Source organism: Anarrhichthys ocellatus, unplaced genomic scaffold (assembly GCF_004355925.1).
Source record: "Anarrhichthys ocellatus isolate YVR2014 unplaced genomic scaffold, GSC_Weel_1.0 scaffold26, whole genome shotgun sequence".
Taxonomy (NCBI): domain Eukaryota; kingdom Metazoa; phylum Chordata; class Actinopteri; order Perciformes; family Anarhichadidae; genus Anarrhichthys; species Anarrhichthys ocellatus.
In genome coordinates, this window is record NW_022280056.1 from 1,369,369 (window position 1) to 1,393,681 (window position 24,313).

Sequence of the window (24,313 nt, forward strand, 5' to 3'; positions counted from 1 at the left end):
ATATATATATATATATATATATATATATATATATATATATATATATAATAACACCAGCAATCTGTGCAGCTGCAACAAGGTTTGTGGGCACACTTGAGAACTTTACATAATGCATGAAGCAGCTTATGATTTATAGCCGACTGAAGGTGTTGTATACAGGCTGATTCTCACTTCTGTTGCTCCTGACCTCTCATAGATCAATGTGTGAGTGTAACCTGTCTTGTCAGAGCAGTGAGCCCATTTCTCGTAGGTCATGTTCATGTTCACACATTAACACTCAACATCCAGGCTGTTGGAGGGCAGAGAGGGAGAAAAAGAGAAGCACAGCCCGAGGGTTCACGATGGTATTTTCAGTTGACGCTCTACTTTTCAGTTTGAGATCTGCATGTTTTTCACAGATTGCGTGCTTATTTATTTATTTATTTATTTATTTATTTCTATCTTGGGCCAGCTTCACAGCAGGACGTTTTACTGCAAGGAACATCCATCACTATTCACACCTCCATTGTGCAGGATTTCTAATGATGCTGACACAGACTTGGAGGTTATTTTACCCCCAACTTTGCAAAGTAATTAACACCACTGAGGCCCCTTTCAGAGTTCTCCGTCTCTCATTGTTGTTGTTGTGTGTGTATCAAGGGGCTTGTAGTGTGATTACCTGTGTGGTTTGGGGGTTCTGTTGTGAGAGGTTTCCTTAAAGAAGATCAGAATTGAGTCGTCTCTCACTCAATGCAGCTTAGCTCCACAGCTTTTTGGATTTTGGTGTTGGCATTGTTAGGTTTTTAAGAACAAAGGATGAGAGAGCCTGCAGGCCGCAGGTACTCTTCTGCTGCGAGCTTCTTACTGCGCACGCGCATCAGAAGAATGAGCTGGACCCGGTTCAAATTAAAAACAATATTTAATGTACTACACAAAGTTCACTTACAAACTGAATTAACTATCAATAGTAATGTTCTCGAGAGCAGAGACCACATACACGCATCTCCTCACAGTCCGGCGCGGCCAGTTAGCTGAAAATGAGAGCTGCAGTGATCTGAGCTAAACTCCCTAAAACATTGTCTTTTGTATCCCCTGAGAGTCGGAAAGTGTCCGATACTGTCATAAAACGTGTGAATGACCCTCCGTGGCGATTAGTGATTGGCTTCATTTGAATTCTGTCCCCTCCCTGGATCGATCCCTTAGCAAAACATCTTGGCTCCTCGCAAAACATCTTGGACTCCTCCTCTCTGTCCTGCTGGTCAGCTTGGCATTTGACCGTCCCACTGGCCCCATCCTCCATCGATGAGGTCGCCTCCATTTGCTGCTGCATGTCTGACACCTCACTCAGAATCCCTATCTGACCCTCAAAACTATTCTTAGTGTTTTAATACCTACAGTGACTATACTTCTATGATTTAATACATTCAATGAGTTAATATACTGTAACATATAATATCCTCTATAAGCAAGAATATTGTAAACCTATAATGCATTCCATATGGAAACATATTGTGACTAACATATTTATCATTGTAACACTTAAATCCTACTAATAATGCGTTTAATACTGAAATTCTCCACAGCATTTTTTAAGAACTTGAAAGGTTGCAGGTACAATCTGAAGTACTGGCAGTGCCCAGTAAAAGTTTTAATACTACTAGTAAACATTGCCTTTTTCTTGCGAATGAGTAGCTAGTGTCAATGGTCACGTGAGTCGTTTGTCAGTGAAGTTACTGTTAACCACGCTCTTCTCCTAAACCTGACAAAGTGGTTTTGTTGCCTAAACCTAACTTCCTGTGGAGACAGAAGTTTATTTTGAAAAAGACACTATGCATGTAACAAGTGGAAACTGACACTAGAGAGGTACGTAGAGCGTCACGGTTTAAAGCTTTGGGCCTCTGACCAAGCGTCAGTATTTGACGAGTTTGGAGTGAGAATGTGTTGACCATAAAATGCCAGAGAAACATCTTGGTTTCAAAGAAGTCAAAGTGAAGAAGAAGAAGAAGAAGAAGCAAGTGCTCCCCTACACATAGATGCTGCCTGCTTTAATAGAACACAACCCTTGAGCCAATTCCTTTGCATCAAACAGGTGGGACTCCGACACCAGGGAGAAGGTGTGAAGATAAGGAGAGTGGAGAGGAACAGAAGGTAAATGTGGCAAACGAGGAAGGACGCATGTGTCTGGAGATTAGAGAATGAGGGCGGTTGTCTTCACAGATCCTCGGCAATTGTGTGTTGTGTCACATCAAATTTGACGCAAGACTTGTCTGCGAGTGGTCGCGTCCCTTGCCACTCGCGGCCGCGGTTGCACAAGCCAGTGATGCTGTGCACAGGAGGCTGACCCTCCTCTTTCTCAGGGTGCTATAAATAGGGGTAGAGAGGCCTCAGGCTCTCACTGTAATGAGATTAAACCAAACCAGCCTCAGCTCCCAGTGTTTTATTGAGCTTCATTCCAGTTTCCGTTCCGTATTTCAATAAGGAAGATATTGAGTGTGGCTGCTCCTGCGTGCTGGAGTCCACAAGGAACACTTGGTTGTGCATCAGTATGTCAGTGTGTGTTTGTGTACGTGTGTGTGTGTGTGTGTGTGTGTGTGAAGGCTGCAAGAGTGAGAGATAATGTGAAAGACTTGTGTGAGTCTGTGTGTGTAATGTCCTCATTTTGCACCCGCAGGGCATGGCACAGCTCCTTAAGATGTTTCCATCATGATGGTAAAGCGTTTGTCACTGTAATGATTTGAGACATCGCTTAAAAACGTCATGAATCCCCTCCCCCCCCCCACACTTTGCTTCCTGACTTTTCCAGCAGTTTCCATATTTTTCACGTGAGGCCTCTCTGTTGCTGCAAGTGGAAAAGTGATCAGTGCACAAGGGCTCGTTGCAACGCGTTCGTTGAATCCTGATCTGTGAAAGGCAGACAGAGAGCCGCACTGGCACGGCTACCGTGGCTGAACGCCTGCGCGCGAGCATGTGCGAATGCTTTTGTGAGACGGAAAGTGTCTGGGGACATGCAGAGTGGGAGACATCCATTCTGTTTGGACATACTGCTGATTCTCACAGCCCATATTCCCAGACTCTGACGTTTTGGAAACGGTCTGCTAGACTCTGACTGCTTTTTCTACCAATGCCGCTCAGGCCCCGTTACCCAGTCACAGCTCCTTCCTCCATCATTTTGCCATCAGTTAGGGAGCCCTTGGCTCCCCAGGTTTACTCGATAAATCTATCTGTTTTTCATCTCCTGCTTCGGTTCCCATTAGCAGGAGAACAAAACATTATAAACATTATTACCTCTAAGACTCATCTAACACATTCATCAGGTCTACTAAAACTAAAAGCTAACTGTATCCTTCTTTTACAGTGTTGTTGTCTTTAGTTTTATTTAGCGTGGACAAAACAGCAACCTCTCCAGATTCAGGACATGTGACTTTTGGTCAGGTCTGTTCCACTGAAGTCTGACAGAATAAAGTCAGACAGATGCTGAAAAGTTCAAGCTGCTGGCGTGATGTGAGGAAAAGAAGTGGAGACAGAAAGGGTGCATTTTAAATTGGGGGACATTTTTGAAAGTCTGAGAATATAGTGCTCAGGGACAGGAGGGAGTGACTTATAACAATAAAAATTGACAGACGCAGTTCACTGCTGCAAGGCAATGGCCCTGAGGCTGTTTCAGGACAAATGAATCCACACAGATTATCCTGTCTTTTCCTCTCTAATGACGTCTAACTGCTATCTGGGATGATCACACTGATGCTCTTATTGTTCTCTTGCTAACACAATTATTATAACTGCACTATAATTGGAGAACAGTTTTACTAATTGCCCTTGTTAAATAAATGTATGGTATATTTCCTCTCCTGGGATGTAACATAAAATAACCAGCGTTTGATTTTGCTGGTATAATCTTTAATTATATAAGTTAATAGTATGCATCATAGTTAGTGTTTGAATTCAAAGCATTTATAATTTATATCTTTATAGTATCAATGGATGAAAGGGCTGTGTGTGGTGTGAAAGGGGTTGTTGGATGAACCCACAGAGAATTATCGCTTGACTCTGAGAAGCTTTCAGCTCATTGCTTTGGTTCACTCTCACGGCTCTCATGGCATCACTTTCAGCTGATCTAAAAACTCTAAAAACTGTTTCCACTTCCAAGGACCAAGTGGCCGACAGATTACGTCAATGTGTAGCAGGAGACTTCCCAAGAAAAACAAGTGCACCAGATGTTTCGGCAAATGCCCAATAAGAACATGTTTACATTAAAGTGACAAAACCATATAGCATCCGTAAGACCGCTGTTCATTTCCCATTTCCTACAACATGATTTATTTTAATCGAGATCACAATCACGATCAAAACAACAAACGATCTTTCACCCGGGAGGCCGCTGTTCGTTCCCCAAATGAGTCAACATTGATTCATTGGTCACGTAACTTACGTACTTCAAAAGTTATTGACAATCTTTTCCTAAACCTCACCAGTACGGTTTAGTTGCCGAAACCAAACTAAGTTGTTTCCTGTGAAGACGCAAATTTATTTTGAAAAGACCATATGCATGTAATGAGCGGGAACTGTCATTTGTTGCTGACTTTTGTAGGAAAACACACATAAAATGAGGAGTAACTTTTCATAAGATATCCGACGGACCGTTGTATGAGGATACTTTGCTGCAAACCACTAAACCACAAACAGGTTTCACATCAACATTTATACATTAACATTGATCTGAGTCTACACACCATTTGGACTTGGCTGGGAAACCTGCAAAGGGAGCTCCCAGGAGGTGTCCTCCTCAGATACCAGAACCACCACATTTAGCTCTTTTTGGATTTGATCTCCTTGCTCCTTCGCTTTATCTCTTAGGGTGAAAGGAAAGTCATTTCGGCTGCTTGTATCTGCAATCTCATTCCTTCCTTCACTACCCAAAGCTCATGACCATCAAAATAAAGGCTTTCTTAAAAGTCAAATTGTTTTTATTTCATATTGCTGGTTGTTTTTAGTGCTCTCCTGGAGCTCACTCACTGTAAGGCTGCATTGGTTTGTAGTGCTGCTATAGGTGGGGTTGAAGATGGACAGCACAACAAAGCAAACAAGGGGGAAGCAGTTCAATGGTGCATTTACGTTTGTCCGGCCATGCCACGAATACATTACAGGACAATTGAGAGCATTAAGCTACATACACCATTTCACTATGTTCAAATCAACCTTGAAAACTCTCTCACTCAGCTGCACCCTGCCCAGCATTTGTTTTTGCACCCATTATATCAGTAATTACCCATCATTCCACGGTAATACGCAGCCAACCATCTTTGTGCTGCGGAATATGTATGACGAATTGAATGCCAAGACTGTTTATTAGTCTGCATTTCACTTCTAGATTGGATTGAATATGACAGAATATGCTGATTTTAAGGCCATGAAATGTACACAGAAAGACAGACAGACAGATGGACAGACGGACAGACAGACCTTTCCGTTAGCCAAGAGTGCCAGACTGAGAGAAAACACAGATGGAAGAAAAGATGGAGGGAGATAGTTAGATGGTGAGAAGGAACAGAGACACAAAAATAGTAAGGTAGCTCTGGATGACTCTCTCTCTGTCTCTGTCTCTCTCTCTATCTGTCTCTTCATCTCTCTCTAGTCTGGATTAAAAGGTAAGAGGCCCAGCAGCCCCAGCCTGCAGAGAGGGAGTTCCGCGCTCCATCTCAGAGATGGGTGATGCGCTAAAAATACCACTCCTTGTGTGGGCTTGTTGGGGGGGTTTATGGATTTGGTGGTGTAGTGGAGACGGCAGTGGTATCACATCACTACTTTCTACAGTCCAGCTCGATTGCATTTCCAGCTGCTCTCAGCCGTTTCTTTTCTCATCATCGCTCCACAATGTGCACTAACTGGGTTTGGTAATAGCTCTCCTCCACAGTCTAGGAATGCTGGTCAGTGTAATTAAAATCTAGTTCATGAATTCGGCTGGATGGCGCTTTTATCTCGTTGACCCCCATTCCTTCTTTCCATCACATACCCCCCCCCCCACACACACACACACACTACCATTTCCTTTTTGAGATACTCCATTAAACATCAAAAGCAAATCAATATCTCATTATATTGCTCTGGCTGTTGCAGGACACGCACTCTCCGCGTCGAGTTCGTCTCTCAACTCCTGATTTATCTGGATGCTATAGTGGCAGGAAACTAAACGGAGCACCAATTGAACGAGTCTCTCCATCTATCATCTCTTAGGATGGCTCTCAGTGTCAGCCGATCCATCTGTTTATCCCAGCATCAGTCTCCAGACAGTTTGTGTGGAGACACAAAGCTGCAAGGTGCTTCTTGAGAGGAGCAATGCTCATTGTCAGGGCTGCCTCGTGTTGATTAGTCGACTAATCGGTCGTTTTGGTCTCAGTCCACCAAGATCTCTTCAGTCGATTAGTCCTTCTTTTTCATGCTGGTAAACTTTACTGGGGCTTTTGCATTATTCTTTGTGGAGAAACTCAGTTTTACAGATCTGCTGATTTAATATACTAATCGATTAATTGATAAAATTGTACGAGTGTTACTCAACTTAGAATTTCATTAGTTGAGGACAGCCTTTCTCATTCAACAAACAGTTCTTCTGGATTCTACTGATATTTGGGAAGCTGCAAGCTGTTTATAAAAAGAGGCTGTGGATGTTTGTTGGGAGTCATGATTCTTAAATCCTTACCTTTCACACTAAACGGCCTCCGGGGTCACAGGGGGGATTTACATGTCAAAGAGTAAAGAGCTCCTCTAGGGGTAAGGATGAAGAGCAAAGCGAGGAAGAAGAAGCAGAAGAAAGATTAGTTCCTTCCAGACGGCAACCACCGGTTCTGAAAAGTGAAGCCACAAACTTGCATTCTTTCTACTGACCAGCAGGGGGCGACTCCTCTGGTTGTATAGAAGTCTATGAGAATATAACTCTACTTCTCTCTTGATTTATCACCTCAGTAAATATTGTAAACACGAGTTTTTAGCCTCAATGGATATTTTCAAGTCTTCTTCAATACAGCGTGATGTTCATTTAGTAAATGATGCTCCCATTTAGAGTCAAATAGATAATAATGCAGAGTACGCTTTAGGGCGGGGCTAACTTGTGACTGACAAGTCGTTACCACGGCGTTGTCCGGTCTGGGAGTTGTAATGTTTTCGTTTTAGAACTTTAACCCGTTCACAGTGTGTTTTCAGTTCATGAAAGTTAAATCTAACATTTTGGTTGCCGAAAAATGTCTTATTCTGGTTTCACGTCAGGTTGCAAAAAACAAAATGCCAAACTCGAGGCTTAAAAAACGTAGTCCACAAACCAATGGGTGATGTCACGACGTCCTCTTCTAATATGTTTAGTCTATGGTTACTGCAGGTGCGTCCAATCTCAGTTGCAATTAATCACTTTCCATGTGGCCAGAGTTAGAAAGAAGAGAGATTGAAGAAGAGAATCTGACCGGCAGAAGGACTGACGGATAAAAGACAAAGAGAACAAAATAGAAAAATAATCCGAGCTGTGCTGACCTTGCTGATCCCTGTTTTTAATACACGCTGCAAAAGAGCAGTTGAAAAGAGGCTTCTCATTCTTTTGGCTTTACTCCAAGACAGTGTCTGTAAAGATGTGTTGCTCTTCTCTTCGCATACAAAGTCCCACAATTTCAGGACACTACTGCAGGAAAATGACCCTAAACATGCAGACAACCAATGATTTTTTTATGTCCCAATAGGGAAATAGTGTCGACTGGTCAGGTCGGACATCTGAACTCAGTCCAACTGAGCATGTGTTTGACTTCCTGCAGACCAGATTGAAGGCTAAAGGGCCACAAAACAAACAAGAAGGGAAGATGTGTGCAGTACAGTGATGGAGCGTTACACTATGACTGCAAGGGTTTTACTGTTTATTCTGAATTGTTGAATCACTTTTTGTCCTCTAAAATTTGTATGAGAAAAAAGGCAACATTTACCTCTTCCACTCCATACATTTCTGTCTGTTTTTTTTGGGGGGGGGGGGGGGATTAATCTGAGATGCAGCTCAGCACTGTGTGTCAAGTCGATCCAGTATCATTCACATTTCTTGGTGGGGTCCCCTTTGAATATGGCCATGGCAGTCTTTCAGCACAACAGAGAATGTGTGAATGCTCTCTAATACTTTCTCACTTCACTCACTGTAGTGTTGAATTTGAAATGTAACAAACGCTGTGCAGGAGGCCATGTCACATCTAAACAGAGATGAAAGTTGAGCAACCCGTGAAGCAGACACGGCGGTGACAGAGGCAGTCGGCCTCCACCTGAGAAAGGACTCCTGAGAGTTCAGAGATCTGCTGATGGTGATCTAAAGTGACGGACGTTCTCTGGTGGGTTTTCGAAGAACGCAAAGTGTAAGACAATCCGCAGAGCAGCAGAGCCCGAAATTCCTCAGGTGAAAGGAAACCCTGCGCTAAGAGCTTTGTGTGTCTAATGTGAACCACTCAATCCAGGTGGAATTTATTTTGTACAGTGCATTAATAGATTAAGAGGGTTGATGGTGGCTGTCCTTTCACAATGAGGAGGGCCTGTTGCTGCGCAGAATAAAGGCCGATTATCCTGTCTAGTGTAGCCTATAAAATAAATCCCTTTCCTGTGGCATTTGCCAGGTGTGTGATTGCGGCCAATCCCTCCGGCTTCTTCCTGAAAGGCATGTGTTCTAGAGGCGGAGGAAACGGCTCTCTGTGGTTGGCCTCCCCGGAGTCGGGTCGGTGATCCTGTGGGCAGGATAATCTGCTGTAATCCCCGGCTCTGTGATCTGACCACAGCGCAGTGGAGAGCTGGACGGGTGGGAGAGGCTTCGCCAGGAGCAGACAGTCGGGGGGCAAACACAGGAGGGGCAGTGAACGGGGCAGGGCTGGGGAGGGCCACTGCACTGTAAAAAAACATTACTTACTCACATTTTTACACCAAAATGATTGCGGAAATGTTAGTGTTTTGAACACGGGAAACCCAGATAAAATATGCAACAGACTCCTCTTCCAGTGCCAGTTGAGTATGCCTTATGTTTTTTTTGGTCAATGTCACAAACGGAAAACAGGGTTAGTGAAGAGTGAAACTGTTACGGTGGTTACTTCTTTTTTATATCTGTTACTTATTCAGCAATCTCTGAACCCAGCGGCTATCGGTCTCACGACGATGACCCTCTGGGGGTGAGGGGTCAATATTTCCAGGGTTCCTGTGTAGCTGGTGGACATCCGGGCCAAGACTTCCTTTTCCGTGCGCTGCTTGTTGTTTTTACGCTCCAGTTAACAACTTGAGATGCATGACTAGAGTTGGGGTTGAGAGATGATAGCCGGTGGGCTATCATCAATGCAATGCTCTCCACATGGATTATTTACCTAAATTCATCCAAAGCATGCTCAAACGTGATTGGATGAATCTCTCGGACTACAAAAACAAACGCTTCCGATACCAAAATCTTGTACCGTTACCTCCAGCCACTACATGTGAATTCAGAATCTGTTTATAGATATTATTTATTCAGTCTCTCTTTCAAACTCTCAAACCAGAGGTGGTGTTTGAACAGTGGAGAGACTAACAAAGATAAGATGAGTTTTACTTTGAGTTTGAATAAAGTGTATTTTGATGACCAGCAAGCTAAAGTTGCTGTTGTCTGGTGGCTCTGAGGAGAGCATATTAACTGTATGTTTTGTACGTCAATGAATTATAATAATTGTTGATTTTATTTATCATATATTCACTTCAACGAGCATCACTTGTTACGTGATTGTAACCTTTCCCACTGAAGGCAAAAGCCAGATGGTCTTGGGTGTTAGGGGGTCTTTTATTTGACTTTACTTAAAACATTAAGAGAAAACATGACCAAACCGTCTCATGAAAATAAACCTCAGCTAAGAATTTCAATTCAGATTTGGTCTCCAGTTTCATCAATCCTTTCAGTGTCGATGGGCTTAAGGTTGTAATACTCCATGCACAGTAATGAGTGCAGTACCTTCTTATACTGAGCACAGCCACATTCAGTGCGGCATTAGTTCTGAAACGTAGCTCTCGCTGCAGCTCTGCTGACTTATAAAATGAAAGTATGGGGGGATCTGGGGCTGAAGTGGATTAGAATTTTCATTGGGGTTAGTACTGTTTTCAGTTGTAAAGCATCTGTGACTCATCTGAGCTGCATGCATGAAAAGACACGTAACAAGTCTCAAACCGGGTAAATGACGGCTTTCTGTGGAGAGCTTTAACTCAAATGCAATGTATGCAGGGCAATATGCTAATAGAATAATGATGTTTCTCGGCTAACATCGCTGATGAGTTTAATGAGCGCTCAGCAGCCAGGTTTGCAAGAAGTCACGAAGCCTGAGTTCATGATTATAAGCACTGAAATGGTCGTGATAATTTTGTATCTAACTACATTGAATTAGTGACAAGAGATTAGTTGATTTCTCGAAAGATCAGCTTTAACAATGTGGCTACTGACCAACCTGTCACTGTCACTCTGTTTCTTTCTGCTCCAGTGTCCTGTGTTGTCTTTACCCCCTCCCCCATGTATGTCATTATTCTCATGCTGGCTCTGTATAAAGCTCCAGTGGCCAGATGCCCTCTCTTTGTCCATGTGGTGCCAGCACTTTCCCTTCAGAGCTTCTTCCTCTTGTGCATCGTACTGTAAATGTCGACATTAAAATAGAAGCAGGCTTGAGCGTGCTTCTGTCTTTCTATCTCTCTTGTGATTGCCTGAGAGTCACAAAGGGCGAGCTGAGGCAAGCGGAGATGGCAAGCCTCGCTCTGGACATGCCATTTGAGATGTGTCAGTTACGGGCATGTTGCCCTAAAAGCATGCCCCAGCCTGAGAGAGTGCTTCATAATAAAAAATAAAAAAACCTAATGTGCTCCATAGATCCGTGGATGATTCAACCGCAGCAATGGCGTACAGCTGTGATTACATGGTCAGCTTATAAAAGTAGCACCCTTTCCCAATTTGCAAGTCCCCGCTTCTATTCCCTTCAACTCCCCTCTCACTGTCTCGCCCACACTGGTAGCAATCAGCCAGGTGCTAAATGCCTGGGTGAGGCACAGCTCATGGGTGGATGGGGGCAGTACCGGGGGGGGGGGGGGATGATTGAAATTGCATTTGCACGTGGAAATAAGCATCTGCGCTTACTTGGCAGAGGAGGAAGCGCGGGGGCAGGAAATAACTGTCATTCTCTGAGCTGAGAGTACGGACTCTGTGTGTGTCGTGGGGAGAGAGAGGGTGATAGACTCAGGCAGGTTAATCATTAACTTAGTGAAGTGAAATGGATGAAGAAAAGGGGGGGGGAGTATAGCTCAAATGAATGAGGGTTGGTGGTGCATCCCCTCGTGGGAGGCCTGATTAATGGCACCAGGCAGTGTGATGGAGGAGAAGAAGAGCTGACACCAACCAGACTTTTTGGAAAATGCTGATGTGGCAGCAACTCGCACCGCCCAGGGAGGGGGCGGGGGGGGCTACCTCATGATGATTGTTAATGAATAATCGATTGCAAGAGTGCAGTCAATGGAGGGCATGTATGTGAATCTCTTCTACACTCTCATATAGACTTATAGGTTTAATTAAACTAATCGCTGTATTGACTCGGAGCCCCAAAGCCCTTTGAAGCTTCCCGTATTAATGACATGAAATCCAGCCCCCCCCCCTCTTTTGTTGCAGAAATGTGTGCAGAGAAGAGAGAAATGAAGTGCTACTGCAGAACAGTTCAATTTCCCCGACTTATTCTGCACACAAGGACTCTCTGTAAGAAGATGCATGTTGTAATTTAATAAGCCCACCACCACAGTAATGGTGTGTGATGTTTCTTTATGCATCTAATTCAGCTTGATGTAGTGAAGCACCGATACTGATCCTGATATTGGTCCGATATTGGCTCAAATAGCTTGATATGGTATCAGATACTATTATTTTAATTAATAATAATTTAGTACATGTATGTATTTCTTCCTCACAGAGTTGCATTCAGCTTGTTGGATCGGTACTTGGTACCGGCAGATACCCACAGCCCAGGTACAGATATCGGTATCGGGACTGAAAAGGTCTGATTGGTGCATCCCTAGCTTGATGTCACAAACTTGCTGCACATGCGATAAATGAGCTTTACATTTTCCAATTCGGAGACCACATCTTCCTGTCACGCAAAACGAACCAGAGTTGCGTCGTTAACATGTCCATCAACATGGGTTTGTCTCTGGCGTGCGTCTCAGAGCCCCGGTGACCTGAAACAGTGAGGCAGCTCAGGTAGCGGGGCTACACGACAGACAGCAGCTTTAATGTGCTTCCTCTCCATCCTGACTGTTTGATATCTTCCATACGAAGGAGTCACTCGGCTGGCACAAATCTCCGTTCCTCTAAAAACCTCTGATCATCATGTCATTGTCCGCAGGGGAACACTCCGGGGACTCTGCTTTCACATGATGAAACCAAGAGAGCGGCCCGCAGCTCGGCTTATAATCACCCTGTGTACACATTAGTGCAACATGGGGGGGGGGGGGGGGGGTGTTGCCAGTTGTGTGTGTGTGTGTGTGCGCGCCCACATGTGTGCGCATGAGTCACGTTGAGAGGTTCCACCAGCTATTATTGAGCTGGGACTGGTGTATTTAATAGTAGATAGAATAATTGTCTGCTCATCAGCTCTCCGGAGACTACAATAGAAACTGTCATGTGAATTAGAATTCTTGACATTTTCCCAAAGTCTGTCGTTGAAAGGCACTGTTCAAACAGGCTGTATGTGTGTGAGACCTTTTCATAAGCGACTCTCTAAGACGCGTTCCACCATCCATCCCCCTGTGCGTCATAAACAAACGATAGTTACTCTCTCCCAGGAAAAGAGGGGAGGGGGAAAGCGAGACTCGGAAGAAAGGGTGAGTGTGCAAGGCAGGAGGCGAGGAGGAAACAGCTCGACAAGGCGCCTTACCTTTCCTGTGTTCCTGTGTTCCTGTGTGCTCGTGCTGTAAGCTGCTCGCAGAAAGGTGGAACTCAGAATGCATGCAGCAGGTTTTGCTTTTTTTGGGGTTAGCTGCTCTTGCAGGAAAAAGGCTGAGGTACAAACGGATACTATTCACAAGTTGTTTCATTTGTGCTCTCATTCTGTATGTGCAGAGTGTATATTCATTCATTGTGACACGCAAAGTTTAAATAGCTTGTTTCATTAGTGTGCAGGTTGTCACACACATGTCTCTCTCTCACACGCACACACAATTTTAAATGTCCAATCTGTATTCCAAACACGACTAAAGGTTACCCCTGCAACCAAAAACAAAACGTGTTTGGAGGTGAGTTTTCCACTCAGTCAAGCAGAAAGTAAGAATTAGATTTCATCAAGAATCAACCAACAGCATGTGATGCTGGAGAGTTTGATCTGTTTTCCTAACTTCTGCAGTGCAGACATTAAAAATGTAATAGTCATGTCTCTTAATTACTTAAACATCATAAAGCTTGAAAATATATCTTAGTTATTTTTACTTTATTTCTTAAACAATTGCACCAAACAATTGCACCATCAGCCCAACAACTAGCCTTCGTTGAGGCACTGGACTGCTATTATTAACTGTCATAAATCACAAAGAAACACCAGACAACTATACCTCTATAATACTCATATTGTTTGTTTTTGTCCAAAGTCTCACACTCAAAAATATAATTAAACAGTTACATTTTTCAGTCAAGTATAACTTTGTGAAGCTGTGGACGATCAGAGAATGCCACAGGAAGGCAACACGGTAAGTTGTGCAATCGTTACTGAGAAATCCTCGTGTTTAACTTGCTCACCACGTCTTTAGTTCTCTCTTTAAAGGAAATTGCCACACTTGCAACAGCAATGTTTCCAAATGCAATTCTGGTAATTCTGGTATTAATACAGTTGTTACACTGCTGTTAATTAATACCTTCTATTATTAAAGTAATAAACCACCTAAACACCTCAGGAAACGCAGGCAAGAGAAGCCATAGTGTAAAAAAAAGGAAATCCTGCTTGAGGCTGTCTAACATCTCCCGTGTCATCAGTGAATTAGTAGTGGTTGACCTAATGCACCTTGTTTGAAAGCTATTTCATGGTCTCATTGTTGCTCATGCAGAATATCAAGGCAGAGCTGTGTCTGCTCACGTCTAAAGGCCAAGGAGAGTGCTGTTGGTGAGCAAGGCTGTTGTCAAAATAAGAAATGTTTTGGGCGCAAACCTTGCACACTCTTCAGTGGAACATGTAAACATTTACACAGGGGCGTGAGTCAACCCGCTTCCCCCTGACTTTTTTTTCTTCCCTTCAAGTTACACAGCTTTTGTGTGTGTGTTGCTCGACTCCAGCGCCTGTTGTGTGTTACTCTTACTGATCAGCCTTTCCTGTTGCTGCAGAGGAACTGCGAGCAGTGAGATAAGGACAGTGAGAGCACATGCTTGCACCAGGGAGGCCGGGGGTGCGGAGGAGATAAAAAGTAACAGTTACAACGTGAAGGGCAAAGGCCTGCCTAATTGGGATATTACCAGAGATCATCACAGTTGTTTTTGCAGCCACGGGTGTCTCGGGGGTTGTGAACGTGTGACGCCAGCCACTCCACTGCTACAAGGAGACCAGATGGGGACAGAGGTCCAGTTTGGGCCGGCTGGTCCCAGCAGCAGGAAACAGCTGAGCTTTTGAAATATCAGAGGAGCTCCCTTCTGGTAGGCTGAGGAAGAGACAAACAATCCTGCACAGGGAAGGATTAAGGAGACCTTCATAAATCCAGGGAACAAACCGAGGATGTGAGAAGGGGGAACTGGAGTTTAAGCATCCAAGGCCTGAGGATCACAGCGCAGGATATGCATGTTTATGCACTTTGACTCCTCCAGCATGAGACACGCGGGGGAGCACGACTAAAGGGAGGATCAGGCCTCGCTATTAGAGCTCGCTCTGGAATTTAGGACAGTTTGCATCACGTAGGGCAGGTGCTGCGCTTCTCGTCTGCCTGATACGTGAGTCGACGCACTAAAAAGCCGACGAGGGGGACTGCGTGGGCGGGAGACAGCCAGTTTTTAGTGGAGGCTGGGGGAGTTTTCTTTAACCGGTCGGCTCCACCAGGCCAGAGCAGGCAGCGATGAGTCAGAGGAAGCTGACACGACAGATGAGGTTGTGGGAGAGTCCTGAGGGTCCACCTCCTGCGCCCTCTCTCACCTCACCTGTGTCACCGGTCGATCAGTCTCGAGGACACGGGGGCTCTGTTTTGTTTCGCCGTTTGAAACTGAACCGCAGTATTCAGGAGCGCAGACGCTCATCTCACTGTAACATCACATCTCTTTGCAGGTACAGTTCTGCATGAAAGCCACTGATCTTTGATTTCACCCAGTCCTCAGTAACATATCTCTGTTCTGCATCAGTTCAGATGCATGGGTGCATGGGCGGATTGTGAGACAACGGGCCCCTGGGCTCGGACATGCAGATGGCCCTCCCACCGCCCTTAGTTAGGAGCAAGACACACAGTGGTTTACCCTCTTTTTGTAGACATTATGCTTCTCTTCGTAGTTGTTGTGTGTCTCTTTGTAGTTGTTTTGCATCTCTTTGTGGTCATTTACATCTCCTTATAGTTGTTGTGTGTCTCTTTGTAGTTGTTGTGTGTCTCTTTGTGGTCATGTTCTTTTTCTTTGTGGTCATTATTTGAGTCTCTTCCTGGTTGCTACGTGTCTTTTAGAGTGACATTTTGCAGGTGAAGGACAGGGAGCCCGCTGACACTTTGGGCCCCTGGGCTTGTGCCCGGTAGGCCTGTTCAGTTATCCCTCCATGTTGAGATGAGGTGTGAGCATTATGAAAATGAATTATTCCAAGCACACACTCTGATAACCACAGTCAGATGGATTAGATTTTGGAAAGTGCTGAAATCAGAAGTCTCATAATTACTCTCAAAGTTTGCAGAAAAAAAAATAAAACGGGGATTAGTGCGTGCAGCTCTGGCAGAGGGTCCCCCTGGCAGACATTTCTGATGTGTTTTTTATTACCGGAGAAACTTGTTTGATGCTAATTTGATCTGTAGTCATATTCACAACGCCTTCTGGGGAGAGGAGTGGCTCCTAATTGGCCAATTTATAAGTCAATTCTGAAAATATCACGCTTCACGTTTTAATTTTGGAAGTCAAACTGAAAACCAACTTCTGTTGTCAACTCAGTTGACAACAGAAGTTTGAGAAGTTTTGGAGAAATGGGGGGGATGTTGTGGAGATACAAGTTATCCTACATTAAAAATAGATGCTGCAGCTACACTGCAACCTGCTTCCCCATCTGTCCTTGTCATCTCAACATCTGAATGCAGCCTGAAAGTGATTCATATTATTATTTATCTCATATCTGTGTAGAAGTGTAGTAAGATTGAACAATTTTCAAGAAATATCTAAACACGATAACTTGACTGATATGGCAGTGACGATATGAGTTGTGATATCAGACTGAAAGATCAACTCTAAAACCGCATTCGATCAATACTGACTTCATTTCTCAGCAGTAACGTAGAATCTTCTTTCACCTCAGGTTTGGTTGAGGAGTTTTGTTGAGGGCTGCTGGAGGATAAAGGCTTCCTGACTGCAGGTGTTTTCCCCAACCTGCTCTCTAAGAGACTAGACTTGGGTGATCATGCTTATCTTGTTGTCGCAGCAAAAGAGAAGCAGCAGCGAAACAGACACCCAAATGAAATGCAACAGATGTAAAAACCATTTCCTCCCTGTCCTCTCTAACCCTTCAGCTTCGATTCAGAGAATGGTCCCTCTCCAGGACGCAGTCCCATGGATTCGCAGGCGAGTCCTGGGTTGGTGCTCCACCCTTCTTTCCCCCAGAGCCAGCGCAGGGAGTCCTTCCTGTACCGCTCAGACTCAGACTACGACACGTCCCCCAAAACCATGTCACGCAACTCCTCCATCAACAGTGAGGGGTAAGCACGAAGCCACTGTCCATCACTGGGCCCATCACGTGGCAGCAACTCTTAAATCTGCAATGTCCACACACACACACACGCACACACACGCACACACACGCACACACACACACACACACACACACCACAGTTACTGCACATTATTCCAATCAACACAGGAGTGGTTATGATTGTAATTATGCAATCATTATGCAAATTAAATCATGATGAATCTTCATCAACTGTTGTTCTCTGTTTCTTGGCTTGTCTTGCAGTAAGTTCAACGCACCCGAAACCCCCCATCAGTGTATTTCAGGACTATTTCTCTGTTTAGATCCACATAGGTCTTTGTAAGCATCTGGCTCACAGATGCAGCCTCTCATATAAACACCAATACTGAGCTGCCCGAGAAGCTCACATTCATCTCACTCTGCGCTTTTTGTTTTTCACCCTGCAGGCACGCCGAAGACATGATCGTCACCCCTTTCGCTCAGGTATGCTTTCCTGGTGCACCTCGTCTGACATGTTTAATTGCTGTAAATGACTAGAAAAGGTGGCTAATTAGTGCAGTGAACTTGTCTCTCCCACCCCCTCCCCCTCCTGTTCCCTCCCTCCCTCCTTCTCTCTCTCCTACGCTGTCCATCCATCCCCCAGGTGTTGGCCAGCCTACGAACTGTAAGAAGCAACTTCACCATCCTCGCCAATGTCACAACACCCACTAACAAGTCAGTATCATGTGCTGTCAAACACCCCTTCTCTCTCAACCCCCCCCCCCCCCATACACTCCTCACGACTGCCTGCTTAGTTTGCAGCGTGTGTCTGCTAATGTCTCCTTCTCCGTGCTCCCGTAGGGAAACAATTTAGCCGTTTATGATTATCAGGCTGTGCTCAAGGAAAAAGTACAATGTGCATTATTATTTGGCATCTCTCCAACAACGCTGGCTGAGAACAGAGTGCAGAGAGCATCACGCCTCAGATGTCCCTGAGTTTGTACACAGACGACAGAGATGGTCAATAACACTAAAATGATTCTCCTTTGTAGAGCAGCAGATAGTGAGAGCTTGAGTTGACAGGCTTTTAGCTCCTCGTCAATATGATATATATATACATATACATAGATATATATATATATATATACAGCAATGTACCACAGAATTATCAGCATCTATAATTATTCAGTGTTGTGCCCTGAAAATGCTTTCTTCAATGCTCAATTATGAGACCATGAAGACTGCATGAAAGGAGAGCAGAGCTTTGTCTTTGACTATTTTTGGATAATTAGATATTTTAATCATATCATATTTTAATCAATCTTATCCATTGGCATTTTAATCTATTTGTCTCTTTTTAGGGGCATATAAAGGAATACATATGTACACCCCCCTGCGTGAGCCGAGCCTGTTGTTGCCTCCTCCTGTAACGCTGTGTGTGTTGAAGCCCAGCAGGGGGCAGCAGCGTGTGGTTCTCCTTCTGATGTAATGATGTGTTTGTCCACAGGAGGTCACCAGTGACAAGCCAACCCACTGTTCCCCAAGCTACACTCTCTGGTATGTTGTCAGCTAATTAAAACTCTTAGTCCAAAGAGCTGTGAGGACACGCTGAAGGCTCCCACACTCCCTGAATGCATCATCAGTAATGAAAATGACTGCACAGAACATCGTGAGGCTATTAGTGAGGATTTAATTAACCGTGCTGCATACATTGAAGAGACTGCACATATGATGCTGAAGTTACCAACGATTTGTGTGTTAAGATGCAGAGAGAGATGAGATGTTTAAAGGACCGAGAGAAACGTCTGTAACCTACTGTTTGTATTCGGAGGACAAAATGTAATCAGTTGTATAAATGTTGCAGCATTGCAAAACCACAAACTATTTTACTTTAATGAAATATTTTTTGGGATATTAAAAGGAGCTGTCAATCACTTTTATATTTATTTATCTAATCTGACAGCTAACATATGTTTTGAATTTAAACTATACATTTTGTGTCACTAAGCTAATCATAATTCAAAATATAGGCCCACTGTATATGGATCATTTTTACAGCATTAGAAAACACAAATAAGTTAAATCTGATTGTTGTCTGATGTGAATATGTATATTTAGACCTGTCAATCAGGTTTAAAGTGATAGCTGTATTTTTAAACCTAAACTATATTTTTTTGTGTTGTTCAACTGATCATAATTTAAAACATTGACCTGTCTTACACTGTTTACAAACATTATACTAATATACATTTTATATTAGTATAATATCTGATGTGGTCACATTGTTGTTGTCTTATTGTAGTTTTATTACATTTATTTAAAGACGCATTTAATCATTTATGGCCACAGTGGACATTTTTCAACTCTTAAACTAACTTACTGAACAAAAGATCATTTTAAATGGAGGATCTTCTATCAGGTCACCACTGTGTGTCTGACATTCACAGAGGAGACGTACCAGCAGATGGCTCGGGAGACTCTGGAGGAGCTGGACTGGTGTCTGGACCAGCTGGAGACCGTTCAGACCCACCGCTCAGTCAGCGATATGGCCTCCAACAAGGTGCACACCTGTCCACACACACAAACTTTCACTGCCCTTCTGCCTCAACGTTAACTCAGTATGGCGCCGAGCTTGTTGATGAATCATTGGGTTGCAGCTGTATCACTGTACAAAATGCATTTTGGATAGAGCTTCCTGTTGAAGCTCCACCAAGGTCAATTATAAAATACATTAAAAAACAACCTGCATGAGTAGTTTGTAAAACTTTCTCGTTAAAAATACTTTTAAGAACACTGCATTTGGTTGTAAAAACCTTCATCTCTAACACCTGCCACATTCAACCTTCACACACTATTGTTTAGAACTTTTACGGAGGTTTGTTCATTAGAAGTAGTAATTCTATAAAACATTTGTTTCCTGGGTTTATTTGCAAGCCTGTGGTATTAGTTGTCTTGATGAATAATTAATGCCTCATATGTGATCAACCGTCTCTGGGCTTTTATGGCATTTGTTAGACTAAACGCACCGATTATGCCGATTTAAGCATTAGTGTGTACAACTGCAAGAGATGCAGCATTACTACATCTGCATGCCCGTGTGTGTGTGAACATGGGAAGGCTTCTTAAGTGTGTGTGCATTTGTATTTGTTGGGGTATGGGGACAGAGAGAAAGAGAGAGAGAGAGAGAGACAGAGAGACGGGGGGCGGCGCGAGAGCAAGAGTAGTGGCCGGGGGCAGGGGGGGGGGGGGGGGGGTGGGGAGGGGGGGGGGGGGGGGGGGGGGGTGCTGATGCTGATGTCTCTGCTGTAACCTTGGTTGCTATCGAACAGCAGCAGGGTCTGCCCTTCACTTTTAGTCATTGGCTTGCCACTCTGACCACAAACCATGTGGTTTGGGCAACAACCAATGAAATAGAGGTGATGCTCCTTTAACAGTGTTCTGTCTTAAAGAGACAGCATCCAGTGCCTTGTTTGTTTTATTCTGGAAATTCTTCCCATGTTGCACATCAATATTAATGAATGAAGGTTCTTTGTGTGTTTTGATTCAGTCAGGCTTGTGATGAAGGACTGAGGGAGAGGTAACAGGAGTGTGCTTAAAGGACATCATTTGTGTGTGTGTGTGTGTGTGTGTGTGTGTGTGTGTGCACATACAATGTGCAGAGAGAAGTCTCCTGGTAAACAGAGTCTCTGTGAATATGTTGCTGCCTTTTCGCAGCTAAGCTACATAAATCCTCTGCACTGTGCCAACATGGAGGTACACATGAATATTCCCACTCAGTCTCTCACTCTTGCTCACACCCTTGCACACACACATATTTTCGACAGACGTACATGCTGTCTTATCGCACATGCGCACTCTGAGGCTGAGAGCAGAAGCAAGCGCAGACACGCACACACACATGCATGCGCCTGCAGCCACACTGCCTGATTAGCTTGCGAGAGCTGTCTACAGCATCCAGGGAAATGGCGCAAGAGGCAGAGCATTGGAGGAGGAACGGCAGCCTAAAGCGGCAGGATTAGACCTCTGGCATTCTGGCCAGCTGAGGCATGGATTGACTCGGAGCAGGGGACTGGGCTACGGAGCGATCAGGAGGCAGCCTGACTGACTGTGGACTGACTGTGTGTTGCTGGGATCGGTGTGAGACGGCTGATGCACCGGTAGGACTGGGCCGGGCCTCTGGATCCGTACCGTGGGGGAGGGGCAGCCGACGCAGGGAGAGGGAGCCTGTTTTTCCAGACCAGAGCTCTGGTGTGATTCTTCAGCCTGACCGTCTGCCACAGGCCTGCCTGCATCCCTCTCTGTCTCTTTCTCTCTCTCCCTCTCTCATCCTCCCCATCCTTGTTTTTCTCTTGCTATTATCATCTGCTCCTTCCTCCTCCGATGTTCCCGCTGTCATCCAAGCTCCCTCTACATCCATCACTCGAAACTATGGTCATCTTTCTGTCCTGGCGTCACCATCACTCCATCCCTCTAACCTCCATCATCTAAAAATTTTAGTACTGTTTGCCAAGCAGCTCAACTCTTGCAACATCATTTTTTCGTTCACATCTCTCCCACATTCCCACTCATCTCCTCCATTGGCTCCTTTCTGTGCCCTTCAGACGGTCCCCTGCTACCCTCTCCTTTTCCTTTTCCCTCCATCTTCCCTCTTTCGGCTCCCATCCACCTCTACCCTGCAGTGACTGTAGATTTGGGTCAGTCTGCTCAGCAAATGGGATGAGATGTAGTCTCCACAGCAGCCAGATCCAGGGGGCTCCTGGTCTGCCCATCAGGGGGACCCTCATCTTCGGACCACACTAAGGCTGGAGCCTGACTCTGGAGACTGACTGGGTGGCCTGCTTTGGGGTGCTGCATGTAGGCGAGGACAGTCTGCACCAGCAGCCCCCACCTTCACCCCCTTTCCCCTGTTCCTTCACCCCCTCTCGGGGCAGCCGTCACTCTGGAGTGTCCCGGCTTGACTGGCTGTGGCCTCTCCTCACACAACCTGACGACGCCCTCATGCCACTGGGGCACCCGCAGCGCCCCCACTCCGCTCCACTACCGCACCTCCTGCCTGTGCCACCGGCCCAAACCCCCCGTCACCCTCAACATGGGTGTGGTGGAGGCCATTGACCCAGCACCATCCTCCTGCCCCTCGCCTGTACCAGGGGGCTACAGGCTGCCCCGCTCCTCCAGCTACAGCCCCCTGCAGGGGAGGGCAGGGGCAGAGCTGGACCTCGGTGCGGCTGCTGGAGGGGTTCTGGAGGGAAGCGGGACAGCGGCGGAGCGCAGGACACCCTTAGTCGACCTGTTCTGTGAGACCTGCTCCAGGCCCTGGCTCATCGGCTGGTGGGACCAGGTAGGGCTCGGAGAGCTTGCAGAGGGCAAACAAGGCCTGTCAGTGGCCATCTTGGATGTGGATTCTTCAAGTGTTACATCTAAGCATGCATTAACACTCAGCTGTTTGTTTACTCCATCTTCTTATGCGTCTTTATTTAAATCCAGCAATAATGGTGTCAGTTTGGGAAATGTATGTGCTTATAAGGCAGGATTGACGTGTTGATTATATTCTGAATTGATGTGGTGGAGGAAGGTTTTGTGGGTCTGACGGTGGCTTTGCGAGGAGCTGTAAGGCAGTGTGTTCATGTACATAATTTATACACAAATCCACTGAAGGGGAACAGGGAGAGGAGCACAGAGTTTATTAACTCTGTTCAGTATCACCACCTTGCAGCAGCAATGTAAACAAAAAGACAATATCACTCTTATTCTTCATCTTTCTATATCTGGTCTACATTTCTGTCCTTTGAGAATACACCTAGCTGCTTAAAATCTAGGAAATAGCTTTTGGACTTTATGATAAGTAGTCCAGCCGTCTTTCCTGCAGGTACATTGCAGTGTCACATAATGTCCATTTCCATCCTCCACACCTGCGTCCCACATCCCTCTGTGTCTCTCTCCTGCTAGCCTGAGGCTAATACAGACTGAAGGAAGCCAAGCGGATTGTCAGTGAAGGACAATGCCTATTGTCTCAGGACTGAGTTTCTTTTGTCCTCAGGTGTACCGACATGTTACATCCATAACAATGTATGAAGTCAGACGTTGTGTCAGTTTTCTTTGACATGTCAGTTTTGCATTCGATGCGATATCTTGGCACCGTGTTACCAAAACAAACTCTGGCTTTTGTCTTTCCTGTTTTCCTGAATGACATTGGGCACATTAGGATGAATGAGTTTGCTCTCTGCTGATATGTTTAATCAGTCGTACAGGTTGTAGTTCAGAGGAGGGTCATGTTTAGCATGTGTGTTATTCGGTTACAGTTATTCAAGCTCATAGGCAGTTAGAAAAATAAAAAGCCCCCCTGGGTCCCTCACATATGCAGGTGTATGAGTGTGTGTGAGTGTGTGTTTGTGGTCATGTCTGTGCAGCGTCCGCATGTTTGCTCCATTAGTCAGTGTCATGAGGAAGAGTGTTGTTTGTCCTGGCACTCGGACTGGCACCGTGGAAGTGTTGGTTGTCAGCTATGACTCAGCGTTACAGCATTAGGGAAGGAAAGAACGAGAGCGAGAGAGAGGAGGAGGAGGTTTGGGCTGCGCCTGCTGCCTAAGTGTGCCACGGGGCTTGACTTGCTTTCCTGGCTCCTGGTGACTGATTCTGCCTGACTGCTTCTACGATTTGCTGTCAGAGTATCTATCTGCTCGGCGTATCATGTGACGAGCGGCGGGCCGGATGGGATGGGTGGAAAAAGAGAGAGAACTGGGAGGAAAAGAGTGAAAGATGGATGGAATGCATGGAGTGTGTGAAATGGCATAGGAAGCCAGAGTGGAGCCTGTGACAGAGGAGACTGTTGTTTACCTCGAGAGGGAGGGAGGGAGGGAGGGGGGGGGGGGCAGCAGCAGTGGAGCGGTGGAGGGGAGGGTTGACCTTGGTAAAGGTCAGAGACACCTGCCTACTCCCTCAGATCGTCACCCAAGCAGCCACCGCTCTCACATCCAGCTGAAGGACTGACTGTGAAGGAGGCAGTTGCCACGGCAACCGCTCTGGTTGCCATGGAGATTGTTATGTGTGAAAGATCAGTCGGCGGGACACAGACCGAAGGGGTTATGTCCGAACCCTATTGTGCCTTGACATGACTTGTGCAACAGGTGACTATCGAGCCTCCAAATAAAAATAGATAAAATAATGAGAGAACATTCGGTGTTTAATGTCTGCAGGGATAATGTATTCACGTAATCACAGCCCGCACTGCACAGACCTGCAGACTAGTCGTTCATGATTGCCACTGTCGATGTTGGGAGAAGAATAAACATGCCACATTACCGCACAATACAAATACATGGCAATCAAAATACAAGCACACTGAATTGGGGGTGCTGAACAGTATGTTCTCAAAAAGAGGAGGCATGATTCATCATTGGTTTTTCTCACCCTTTAGTGAATGAAGCCAGAATAAGGGCGATCATTTCTTTTCTCATGTTTGACTCATAGGAATGTTT

At 45.2% G+C, this 24,313-nt stretch overlaps 1 protein-coding gene across 3 annotated transcripts in view; it reads left to right on the forward strand.

The window, feature by feature from the left end:
* Window positions 1–24,313, forward strand: part of pde4a (phosphodiesterase 4A, cAMP-specific) — a 38,944-nt gene that overhangs the window by 8,659 nt on the left and 5,972 nt on the right. The window contains exons 1-6 of one of the 3 annotated variants that reach the window (XM_031862278.1): window positions 12,913–15,254; window positions 16,681–16,866; window positions 17,306–17,342; window positions 17,503–17,573; window positions 18,346–18,395; window positions 19,286–19,398. In XM_031862278.1, coding sequence (XP_031718138.1) covers window positions 15,049–15,254; window positions 16,681–16,866; window positions 17,306–17,342; window positions 17,503–17,573; window positions 18,346–18,395; window positions 19,286–19,398 — 663 coding nt within the window. In that variant the 5' untranslated portion in view covers window positions 12,913–15,048. Of the gene's footprint in view, window positions 1–12,912; window positions 15,255–16,680; window positions 16,867–17,305; window positions 17,343–17,502; window positions 17,574–18,345; window positions 18,396–19,257; window positions 19,399–24,313 lie in introns of those variants that run through there. The other 2 variants (XM_031862280.1, XM_031862277.1) reach the window with 2 other exon arrangements.